The 12,600-nt window shown below is 46.4% G+C and overlaps 1 protein-coding gene across 1 annotated transcript in view; it reads left to right on the top strand.

Annotated features, from left to right (window-relative positions):
- The first annotated feature begins 311 nt into the window (after positions 1–311).
- Positions 312–12,600, top strand: part of LOC115391631 (homeodomain-interacting protein kinase 2-like) — a 39,128-nt gene continuing 26,839 nt past the window's right edge. The window contains exon 1 of the mRNA XM_030095915.1: positions 312–1,495. Within this exon, the coding sequence (XP_029951775.1) occupies positions 318–1,495 (1,178 nt within the window). The 5' untranslated portion in view covers positions 312–317. The remainder of the gene's footprint in view (positions 1,496–12,600) is intronic.

Genomic DNA, 12,600 nt, shown 5'->3' on the forward strand with positions numbered 1-12,600 from the left:
ATATAACAGCATGAGAAACTAAAAGCAGTTTATTCCTTTCTCGACAATGATATCGACGCAGCATCTGATGTTTCTTTGCTAAATGACGTTTTTGATTCTTCTAATTATTGCTGTCGACCATTAACATGCTGAAACATCGGCATATATGCTTGGTGTTTTAATGACCTGCTCTGACCCACGCTGTCTTTATTTAAAGCTTCTGCTACCACTCATGTTTCAGACACTCTCAAATTCCTAACCTCTCACTTTCGTTCCCCTCCTGTCTTCCTCGCCCCTCCCCTCTCTCTCTCTCTCCCCCCCCCCCTCTTGTCACAGGTATGGCCTCGCAAGTGCAAGTGTTCTCCCCTCACACTCTCCAGTCAAGTGCCTTCTTTAGCGTGAAGAAACTGAAGGTGGAGCAGAGTTGTAACTGGGATATGACAGGGTACGGCACACACAGCAAAGTCTACAGCCACAACAGCAGCAAGAACGTGTCGGCCACCAGTGGCCCCCTGGGCATCAACAGCTCCCTGCAGGTCGCCAGCTCCACCCTGCCCTACGAGCAGGCGCTCATCTTCCCGGCCAGCGCGGGCCACATCGTGGTCGCCTCAGCCAGCAGCACCTCGGGGGCTGTGGGGTCTCTGCTGGGCAGCGGGGGTGGAGGCAGCAGCAGCAACGGTAGTGGTGGTGGAGGTGGCGGGGGCGGCAGCGGCGCGGGTGGCGGGGTTGGCGTTCACAACCTGACACGCCGCAGCACGGTCAGCCTTCTTGACACCTACCAGCGATGCGGGCTTAAACGCAAGAGCGAGGAGCTTGACAACAACAGCAGCGTGCAGATCATTGAGGAGCACGGTCCGCCAATGATCCAGAACGGAGCGGCCAGCGGAGCCACGGTGGCTACGGTGGCCACCGCCACCTCCACCGCCACGTCCAAGAACAGCGGCTCCAACAACGAGGGCGACTACCAGCTGGTGCAGCATGAGGTGCTCTGCTCCATGACCAACACCTACGAAGTCCTGGAGTTCCTGGGACGCGGCACCTTCGGGCAGGTGGTGAAGTGCTGGAAGAGGGGAACCAACGAGATTGTGGCAATCAAGATCCTGAAAAACCACCCGTCGTACGCACGGCAGGGCCAGATCGAGGTCAGCATCCTGGCGCGGCTCAGCACCGAGAGCGCGGATGACTACAACTTTGTGAGGGCCTACGAGTGCTTCCAGCACAAAAACCACACGTGCCTGGTATTCGAGATGTTGGAGCAGAACTTGTACGATTTCCTCAAGCAGAACAAGTTCAGCCCTCTGCCCCTCAAATACATCAGACCCGTGCTGCAGCAGGTGGCCACAGCGCTGATGAAACTGAAGAGCCTGGGGCTGATTCACGCTGACCTGAAGCCAGAGAACATCATGCTCGTGGACCCGTCTCGACAGCCGTACCGGGTCAAAGTCATTGACTTTGGCTCAGCCAGCCATGTGTCCAAAGCAGTCTGCTCCACTTACCTACAGTCCAGATACTACAGGTAAGAGCTGCTGCTACCTTGACGCGATAATTAGCTGGAAATGAAAGGAGTGCGACAGGCTGGAGCGTGTGGTGTTGTTTGTGGCATTGCAGATGCAATTTGAAAATTATTCACATTATAATGTGTCTGTCCTTTTGTTCCTGCTTGTTTTGTTTGGTGATTGCACTTTCTGCATCTTGTTTGATTTATCACTGCTTTAATAGGAATGTTTTTGTACTTGAGCTGATTATTTGGCCAAATACCCAGATTTGCTGCCAACAGTATACGCTGCTGAGGTCCTTGCTTCTCTTTTATTCTCAGTTTTCTTGTGCTTGTTTACCACAACGTTTTTTTCTCTTATTCCAAGGTGTTGCATAGCAGTAAAACTCACCTTGACTGGCAGTTACTGTGGAGCCAGCTGCATTTTGGGTAGTAAAACAAGCATGTGCTTTGATGCAATGAGAAGTTTAGTACTTGTTTAACTTTCGGACGGTAAAGGCCTGGCAGGGAATTTATGAAACAGTGGCGTGGTTTTCAGAAATTCAGAGGAAGAAAGTGCTTTTCCTGTTTCAACACAGGGTTTTTGAAAAGATCTCAGAGAGTCTCTCTCTAATAGAAGAAGGGCACCAATGATGTGGGGTGGCAGCGTGCCCACGGGCTTCTATTCACCCTTCTGCTCCCAGGCCCCCCGACCCTCAGCCCCCCATCACAGTGGCTGGCTCCCATTTCCCCCAGGATAGAGATGAGGGTCAGCCCGAGTTCTCCTGTAATATGTGCTTGTAATCCACACCAGCGGAGCCTGCATTAGAACCAGATGACTCTCTGGGAAGACCTTTTCTTTCTTTCTTTCTTTTTCAGTTCTGAAAAAAATAAATAATAATAAATAATAAATAATAAATAAAAAATCTTTCACCCTAGATAAGAGTGTGTTTTGGTTTCAGCAGTGTTTGAGGAACTGCATCTGTACAGAGAGATGCTTTGTATGTGGCTCAGGGCTGTCGCTGATGGAGGAACTTGTATGTGTGTTTATGTATGCACGTGGAACACACACATAAACACACACACAGACACACACGAGCCAGGTGGTGGATCTGCACAACTGTGCATTTTGGTGAGATGTTTGTGACCTTCTGATCATTGGTTTCTGCTATTTTAACAGTTTATCAGTGCTGATCTATATCAGTGATTTTCACCAGAATGAAGCTGGTTTGACTCCCATTGTGACTCTTTAAGCAAGGCACTTAGCCTCCATTGGTTCTCCAGGTGCAGCACTTTTAAAACAGGTGTTTTATTGTGACTGGATACTGTTCAATCGTATCAGTTTTTTTTTACTTTTCTGTATAGGCTTCATTACTGCAGGATTAGCTGCACAAAGGAAGCTATCCAGTACATGAGCTTGGGCGTGCTTTGACTTCTTCAAAGCACAGAGTCTTTTCAGTTTTGCTTGACACAGTCAGAAAGATGGTAATCACCCATCCGTCTTCTATACCGCCTTATCCAATTCAGGGTCGTGGAGGCAGTGGAGTCGTCTTATAATCATACTTTATCATAATGCATCAGGGTCGAGGCAGTGCTGCTGTTTCTAATATTTTTCCTCCTCTTAACAGAATGATAAAAAAGTCTTTATGTGCTTCTGTTCAGATCAATGTCACTTAAATTCTCAACTATATTAGAACTAAAATGAAACTGAATGAAGTTATAGCTTCGGCTCATGGTACATGCCAACAGGGAGGGGCTGTTTTCAAAGTTTCACTAACCTGTCCTGATGGAGCCACGGTTAGTAGGTTGTTGTTGTTGCTGCTCGCGCTGGGTCAACAAACAGGTTATGAAAAGTTCCTGTTTGTTTTCTCTGGGAGTGACGGGTGGAGGAGATCATCCCTTCATTTCCTCTTGGCAGGAGAGCAGAGAAAAGGGAAGACTGACACTGACCAGAAAATTACCCATCTGCCACCACCAAACCCAACCAGCGTCTTTATGCTGACCATGGTTTGAAGTGCTGGGAGTGTGTGTGTGTGTGTGTGTGCTGCGGGGTTTTTTTCCTCAGTGTGTCAGCGTGCCTGATGTGAGGAATGAGGCAAGTCTTACAGTTCAATTCAAAGAATGAGCTCACGGGAGATGAGCGCGATGGGTGTCTTATCATTGTAAGCAGTCCGGGCAGCAAACAAACTTGGGCTTGTGGGTAAAGTTCACATGGAGTTGAAAAGCATGGAGGGGAACATCAAACCATCTTTGATGATTTCAGATGAGAAGATAGTGGGGGTAGTTTCTGCTGCCTGCACCGTCTCAGGGTGGAGATTACATACAGGTGTGTTTTCCCAGCTCCTGCGTTACTCTGCAACCGCCACATCCCCGCGTTGTCGTATTTCATTCCTGTGGAATGAAATATTTGTGTTTCTCTGACCTCAGAGGACGACATTAGGAGAGATTGTGCATGAATTGTGTTTGCCTTCCTTCTTTTATCCAATTTTCAGTCTTTATTTACAGATGAGGCTGGGAAAGAGTCATTGTAAGCCCAGCACTGACATTATACATCTAAGAAGCCTTTATCCCTCACTTCTGCTTCCATCCATTTGGTGGGAATTTCATTGCCCTCGCACACAGCTGTTTGCATTTTGGATGTCACAGATATTGCCCTGCTGACGCTGTACATGCTGTAACAGCCTTGCAAACGAGTTATGGATTTTCCACAAGGTTGACTCATGCAAATAAAATACCGGTATTCAAGGTAAACACGAACGGCTCTCAAGGTGCTTATGGTTTCAACTTTGTTCGCCTGGGTGCTCTGCGAGTACAGGGTCATGTAGCTGAGCTCATCTATCCTTGTCAAACAAGCCTGTCCGTGAGGCACATCGCCATGCTTGTTTTCACACAATCCCCTCGCAATGACTTAAATATGCTGTTGTCCTGAAGTTTGCCTTTTCTCTGTCCCCGTCATGATTATTTTATTGTGTTAATGTCCTCATTATGTCATCTTGTGCCCTGATGCCACTTATATCCTCCTTCCCTCCTCTTCCCCGCTCCTCTTCTCCCCCCTGCTATAGCTAATGATGTAACAGGTAAGCTGGCTAGTCACAGGCCTATACCGCACCAGATAAAGGGATTATTGTCTTGTCCCAGCTGGGTGTTTTTGTCCCATTTATCCAATCGGGTTAAGGCCATGAGACGCGTGGAATTCAGCAAGATGGTATTTAAGTTTCTGTCAAAGTTTTGGAGGGAGATCGACCTCTTCAAGCAGAACTCTGGGTAGCCGCTGGTATTGAGCATTAGGTGCAATGTGCAGACAGTCAGCATTTGAAGAAAACAAATTCACCCTACGTGACTGTCTGCTGGCTTCGGGGTTGTGTCATCTCGACGGGGTCATCAGGTCCGAGTCTGTCCATACTGCTGTATTTAACTTTAAGTAATGGATTGTATCTGACTCTGGATGCAGGACAGGACATCAGTCCATCCCAGGGCAACAGCAGGGGAGTGACAGTACACACACACACACACACACACACACACACACACACGCAATCACAATTTAGGCAATGGCAAAGCAAGAAGTTTGAGTAACTTTATAGATTAATTCTAAGGTTTATGACTGACGACAAACGGTTCAACTTAGGTTTTGATTGTCTGTCTTTTAAATGAACTTTTTGTGTTTTGAGGCAGCAGGATTTTCTATTTCAGGAACGGTTAAATTGATAACTAAACACAGTTGCAGGAGATTTCAGCTATGCCTGACTCTTTAACAGAACAGATTTGATAAAATTAGCTCAATAATTAAAATTCTTCAGCACTGAAAGATGAAAAACTTCTCTTTTTTTTAAGTTCTGAATTAAAATTTCTCTTGTAAAGTGAAGTAACAGGAGTTTGAGATTGCTATCATGTATTTGCATTTCGACGAGATTTCCTCGACTCCGGGTAGCGCAGCCTGGTGAGCAGAGGTGAGATATCAGGCTGTGCTTAAATTTCCCACTCAACCTCTTTTTGCTCTGGGTGTGCAGAAAATAGCACCGCGGTACAAATGCCTTCCAAGAAAGGCTTCCTCTGCACACACACCAGAATGCTTTCTCTCTCTCTGGATATTTCGCCCGACTGCCACGAGACAGAGGGACAGAGCGAGAGACGGAGCAATTTCCTCTGATAATTAAACATCTTAATATTGAAGCTGTTTTTTTTTTTTTTTTTTTTTCCTGCACGTACCGCACTCGTCAGCACCTCCCAGCCTGTCCCTGTTATTAAAATGCTCACGTCGCAGACGTCAGACCTGCACACGGACCAACTCGGTGTGTGATACAGGGGGAATTCATACTTATTGTACACGTAATGCCCGAGGTATTAGGCTATCAGACGCTGTGGGTTGCAAGGGAAATGAGTCAATGTCTTCTCTGAGGAGGAAGGAATGAGCATGTTGACGCAGTGATCTGAAGTGGCTCTCGGTGTTATCAGTGCGAAGCCAGAGGCCTCTGACCAAAGACATCACCAACTTCTCTCATGCTATGGTCGCAGCCTCCGTCTCCTTTTCCATTGTTTGGGTTTATGCCACGGCCTCATAGCTAATGAGATTGGGTCTTTCTCCATCGCGGCGGCTGCCCGGGCCGAGTGTAAGACGACTCTCTGCCCCACCTGCCTATCTATCGCTTTATCTGTTGTTAGCGTCGGCACAAGCAGACTGTCAGGACAGGCGTTCCAGCACATTTACCCTGCCTCCGTGCGAAACATCAAGGGGTGTTTTAATGAATGAGGTTGCTATTAGTTACTGTTCTGTGAAGCGTGCATTCAAGGGTACGTGTGTATGTGCCAGAGAGGGAGCAAAAGTAGGTAAACGGCGGATCGGGTTGCCACAGAAGAAAGATGAATTAGAAAAGGGTGGAGAAACGGATCCGCCCGGCGGTAGTGACACTGCTGGTGCAGGTGTTGTTTCTCTCAGAAATCTCAAGGAAGTATTAGAAAGGAGAAGGCAAATGGGGGAGAAGAGGGTAGAGAAGGACAGGGACGGCTGTTGTTTTGCATTCCCCACCAGCACCTGAAACAGTACACTCTTTCCCCAAGCACACACAGATTATTACTGATGCAGATGAGCTTTCATTACCCGACTGTCTGAAGCACTATTACTCTTTTTTTTTTCTGCTGACTTTCAAGTTGGCATGTTTTTCATCCTCGGCTCCGTGTTCGCAGCGAGTGACCACTCAGGGCCCCGGCCATCTTTTTGTTGTTGTTCAATGTGTTTACTATCAGGAAATGACATATAAGAGGAAGACCCCTAAAAGGATAATTACTGCACCGTGTATTCACTATTGTGCTTTTTATGACAGTCATAACACCTTAGTATGCATGACAGAATCCTAATAACCTGCTTCTCATTTATAATTTGCCTCTGGGCAGCTCTTCCATGTGTCTCCACAGAGCAGTCAGCAAGCGGGAGACATGTAGCAGCTAAGCTAATTAACCAACCGGTAGTCAAAGCATATGCATTGGAACCTATACAGGAGTCTGCCTCTCCTCTCACAGCCACTTACTCACCAGCGAGTGAGAATTATTTAACTCTTAAAGGAAAAAAAAAACATGAACTTTGAAACCCATCTGATGGATTCACCCATCAGTGTACCCTGACAGAATGGCCAGATGTGTGTGTGTGTGTGTGTGTGCATGTGTGTGTGATCGCACACCGCTGCTCGTGTGGGACCGTGCGCTCCGACGATAAGACGGAGCTTTCTGAGTTTCACCGCGCCGTTTTATCCTGGCTACTTGTCTTTGTTCTCCCTCACAGTTCAATTTCCATACATTTCCCAGGATATTAAGCTGACGGAAATTAAGCTGCCTTGATAAAACACGGCGAGCCGCCCACTCAGGCTCGCTCCGGCTGCAATCTCTCTGCACTGTATTGATTGGCTTATTTGAAACATAGGATTTTTCCCTCACCTAAGCGTTCGGCGTGTTTTGCACACGGCGTCAGCGTGCGAGCGGTGAGTTATTAAACCTTACACGTGTTTGCGGAGTTGTGGCATAACACTGCGGGCTATCGTCGTGAAGTGGAAGGTCATTAAAATGTTCACGCTTGTAGGGTCATGACCACAGAACAATGGAGTTTTCTTCTCATTTAAGCCCGAAAATCATTAAGAGGACAGGTGAAATTTCTCACAGCGGTAGTCCAACATAATTTTCTTCTTCGGAAAGGATTTGTCTTTTTTTTTTTTTTTTTTTTTTCCCGTGGATCCAAGCGCCGATGCTTTGGCAGGGTGATGGCTGCCATCAGTGGCTGACTGGCACAGGTGCCCCCGGGTCTAAATAAATCATGAGGCCTCCTGCTGATCCCCTCCCTCTACCATTCCTGTATGCCCGCTATCCCTCCGCAGGGAGCTCCAGTGAGGGGGCAGCCCCCGCCACGGCATGCTGCCTTGGCTCCTTCCCGCTCTCCTTCCCTTTCTCTTCTTTCCCGCCTCCCCTCACCTTCCCCTCACACACTCTCCCCCCCCCCCCCCCCCCCCCCCCCCCCACACCTCTTCCATTCACTTACATGAATATTTAAAAGCTAACACCACCAAGGAAAATATGCAGCAAGGGCAATGAAAACCTGACAGACAGAAAAAAAAAAAACTCATTTTGGGGCTTGGATTTTCATTTATAGGGTGAAATTCGTAGTGTTTTAATTGCAAAGGGTGAGCGGCCATGAAGGCTGTGAAAAGCAGAGACTTTGTCAACAGCTGAAAGAGACACAGACAGGGAGGGGAAGGGGAGCGGTGAGCGAGCGCAGTGGAGGCAATAGCGGTCCAGCTGGGGAGAAGACTGGGTGGGATTGGGGGAGGCCCAGTGGGGACCCGCAATTGGCTCCATCCCGGCTGTGTGTGTATATGTGTGTGTGTGTGTGTGTGTGTGTGTCTGTCCCCATGCTGATTGCCACTGTGACAGAGAATGCCTGGTGTGCAGAGGCCCATGTAGGCTCCCATGAAGTTCTCCACAGAACAAAACAGATGCATTTGTTTTCTCAATTGGAGGAATTTGCTAATGTGCATATATGAGGGTAAATAGTTTGGCTAATTTGCGGCAGGCAAGTGGACAGGGCTCTCCATGGCTCAGACGGGCCAGCTGAGGCCCCCGCATGCAGAGAAAAAGAGGCTTTGATGACCACCTCCCATCTTCTTTAACATTAACCCCAGCTCAACACAACAACTTGATTTTCCTCCTCGATCCCAACTAATTCATCTGCTTGCTTTCATGTTCCTCCTCTACCTCCCTTCTTTTTTTTTTTTTTCCGTGTTCATGTGTGTGTTTGATAGAAGATGTTGGGCAGCCCAGTTAAACATAGCTCATATTCACGGTGACAGTTGTCGCTCTATAAAAATGTTTCTATTTTTCATTGCAGACGGCAGAATTAAACGAGGCTCTGTCGGTAACACACGGACTATTTTCAGCGCCACTCATCAAGTCATAAGCAGCATTTCTGTGTGACTTTTAAATTCCAATTATTAACGCCGCACTTTTCTCACTTTTATGGCGCTCAGTCTCAGATAGGATCAAGAATGTTATATAAATGTTTTACTGAAGTTTAGAGTGTGACACGGAGGAATTACAAAGCGACAACAGATAGTATCTCAATTTTGGAGATAAATCGTGATCTCTTAATCTGTGGGGAAATTTTGCTTTGTTGCAATTTGTGGGTCAGCAAAGTTGCAAAGCAGCAAGGGAAGTTCATGACTTGACATTCATCGATACTTTGTGGAGATGTCTGACGTAGCAGTCTGGGTTATTTCCACATAACTTGAATCGGCGTCGTCATTCTTCTGTTGACCTTGTGTCTCCCCATTTGTGTGCGTCTCCGGCGGTTTTGAAGATGAGAAAGAGGAGCTTTTAACAAAATGCTTTTTTTGGAGAATAAAGGCTCCTCTGGATTCTTTTGAAGCCGTGTGCTTGTCATAAAATGAGTCTGAAGCAAATCCTATTTCACCCAAGCTTGATAAATAATTTAAAATGACTAATAGCGCCTTGTGACACAGAATGTATCGCTGTGGTGTATCAGATTGCGGTGGTTTTGGCCCGAGGCGTAATTTGTTTGGAAAAATAATTACTCCTGTATTGGATCCTGGTTAAATATTAAAGGGGTTAGCATTAGGAATGGGGCGGCGTCCAAGAATGTTTGAGTCTGAATGCTTCAAACGCCGCCTCTGCAGACGGCCCGCCACAGGACCGACGGATTTTTTGACTCATTCAGACTACTACATTGCTTAATTTCATAAGAAAGAGCACTGCCAACTAATGAACTTTCTCCATGTGCTTAGCCACTGAGCTTTGAAGACTAATCCTTGTATTTTATGGGCGCGGAGCGTCGGATTGTCTGTGGAGTTCAGCTGGTTATTGAGTGCACAAGCTGGGAGGCACCGAAAGAGCATTAAGACGCTATATATCAGCCCGCAGAGGGGAAGAAACCTGCTCCGGTGAGATTGCAGATAACAAAAAGAACTGAAGAAACCCAGAAACAAAAGCAGAAATACTACAATAAAGAAGGAAATAAGAAGAAAACAAGTGAGCAAATTAATTAGTGTAAATGTTAACGGTACCCGCTCAGCCGTACAAAGCAATTTGGCGCGCGTGTGTGTGTGTGTGTGTGTGTGTATGTGTGTGAGAGAGTGGCTGATCAAGCAGGGGATATGTCCTCTGCCCCAGAACCTATTCAACACTTTCTTTTTTTTTTTTTTTTTTTCAACGGCCTTCCAGCATCAACTGATTTACTGCGTGTTATGAGAGATTTTGCACATATAGAGGCCCTTACAGTAAACACATGCGCCGTTTCACGAGGTGCGCACCCACCAGCGACGGCTGAGCTGAGACAACACAACATCTCAGTGTGCGCTATCAGCGTGAACTGGACATAACTCACATCTCCCCTTTAAACACAGCAGGGACAACGGGGAGGCAGCAACACCACCAGGCAGTCTTTCATTACTGCCAGAATCTATATATCATCAAACAGATGGCTTCTCTTTAAACAAGACAGTTGTCCTTGTACCCAGCGTTAGGGAATTACATGCATTTTTCCCCCTGTGTGCTTCCTTTTATGATAGTATTTCCATATTCACATTGGCTCGCAGCAGATTCTGACTGCCGTCAACATGCGTGCCATCCCCGAAGTAGAATCTCGTTCTCCGAAAAGTGTAAACGCAGAACACTTTCACTGAAGGTTTGGACTCGCTGGGCCGAAATCAAGGCTTCCCATACGTACTCACATCCATACATATGAAATTCTATGAAGCATGCAGCCCGAGATGCAGCACGAGCTGCTCTCAGAGCACAAAGTAAAGCACTAATTTGAATAGGAAATACATTTATCATTAATTACGCTTAATGAAACATCCTTGAGTCTAAAAGTGCATGGAAATCATTGCCACCCTTTTTCATTCTGTGTTTTTGAAGACGTGAATGAGAAGCATTAACATGCATCACTTCTTGAGTTATTAAAAAAAAGTCTCTGTTGCAGCCGTCGTCATGGCAACCAAGGCTCTTGCCCCCCCCCCCCCCCCTAACGAATGAAGAAGGAAAAAAAAAAAAAAGAAAAAGGTCCATTTGCCTGTGAAGGTCCAACACCTGAACTCGACCCGGGCTGTTTTGATCTTCCTGGCCGCCCCGGCCCACAGCTGTGTACTTTAGGGACAGGCAGGGCCCTTGAGCCACACTCTCATCTCGCGGCTATTGTTTGCCCAGGTGGGCCAGAACGCCCTGTCTTCCCTCAGCCCCCTCCCCCCCCCCCCCCTATTCCATCCCCCCCCGACGCTCCTTCTCCTCCCTTTCTCTGTTGCATCCCCTCGCTCTCCTCGCCTCACCTCGCTCTCCCTCTCTTCCTGTTCCTCCCTCGCCTCTCCTCGTCTTTGTTCCGCGGGGACCTGTGGTCCAACTGAAGCTCTCAGTTACACAAAGGAACCCAAATTGGCTTTCATCTCCAGCCTGTTACCAGCTGTGTACATTGTTCATTTGTGCTGCCTCTCGCGCAGAAGAAAGCACAGGTTATACCCCTGACCAGTGCGGTGTGTTATTATAGATAACTTATTGATTACAGCTACTAGTTTACCTGTTTTAAAGGTAGTGAAGTTTCCTTTTTCAATCTACTTATTATTAGCTGAGCTGTCAGCGCTGTTCTAATCAGTTCCATTAAGTCTTCTTGAACTGTGGTTGGAAAAAGTCGAACTAAAGGATCATCTAAATCAGGGGTGGAAAACATAAGGCCCGTGGGCCAAAAACAGCTCTCCAGAGGCTGCAGTCCATCCCACAAACCCACCAAGCAAATTGAAAAAAATTGCAAAGAAAGCATTGAATTTTTAACACAGCTTCCCAAGAGTGTTGGAAAGTCAGCTATCTTGTTGCGATCAAACTGGCACTCGCCTCAGAGCCATGCTGTCAGGGTGCATTTGTAAAAACATGCATGCAAAGGGCAGCAAAATGCAACAGTTAGATGTTTTTTTATATATATTTTGCATGAATAAAAATTTGAGATTGCAGTCATTTTTGGTAGTAAGTGTTCAAATTTAAAAAAAAAATACAGACTTTTTCAAAATGTATGATCTGTTCCCACAAAAAAAAAGCAAAACCTTAGAGTGTAGACATGTCATATTTCTGTTATAGCCTGGTCCTTCATTTCCAGTGACTACAGTCTAATGTTAATGTTATTTACATGGAAGGTGTAATTCATACGAGTGTCAAGAGGACTGGGTTGGTTAAAGATTATACCTGATCCTCCTCTTGTAAATACCAGTTCAGTGAAATAGCAACCAGTCAGACAACAGCTTGGGATCTCTATCTGTAACTTGGTTACTAATTTAATGAGAAGAACCGAAGCCTTGCTGCCAAAAGTAGTGAGTTATAGTCACAAGTTACTCATAATGTGACATTACCAATACAGCCCATGACAATCTTATAATTATTGACTTTGAGTCACGGCTCTTTTTGCAGAAATACGATTTCTTCTGTGCTTCCAGAGCAGGTGGCTAATTTCTTATTAAAGTCTTTGGCATGTCTTTGGAAGTACTCACTGTTTCCATGTTCTGAGCGAGGCTTGAAATATGCAAACACAGGGTGATCTTGAGAAATCTGCAAAGGCTCATTCGCTCCCTCTATTCTGTGTCAAGCTCTTGAACATAATACTCGTTGGTGCT

The sequence above is a fragment of the Salarias fasciatus genome, chromosome 7 (genome assembly GCF_902148845.1).
Source record: "Salarias fasciatus chromosome 7, fSalaFa1.1, whole genome shotgun sequence".
Classification (NCBI taxonomy): domain Eukaryota; kingdom Metazoa; phylum Chordata; class Actinopteri; order Blenniiformes; family Blenniidae; genus Salarias; species Salarias fasciatus.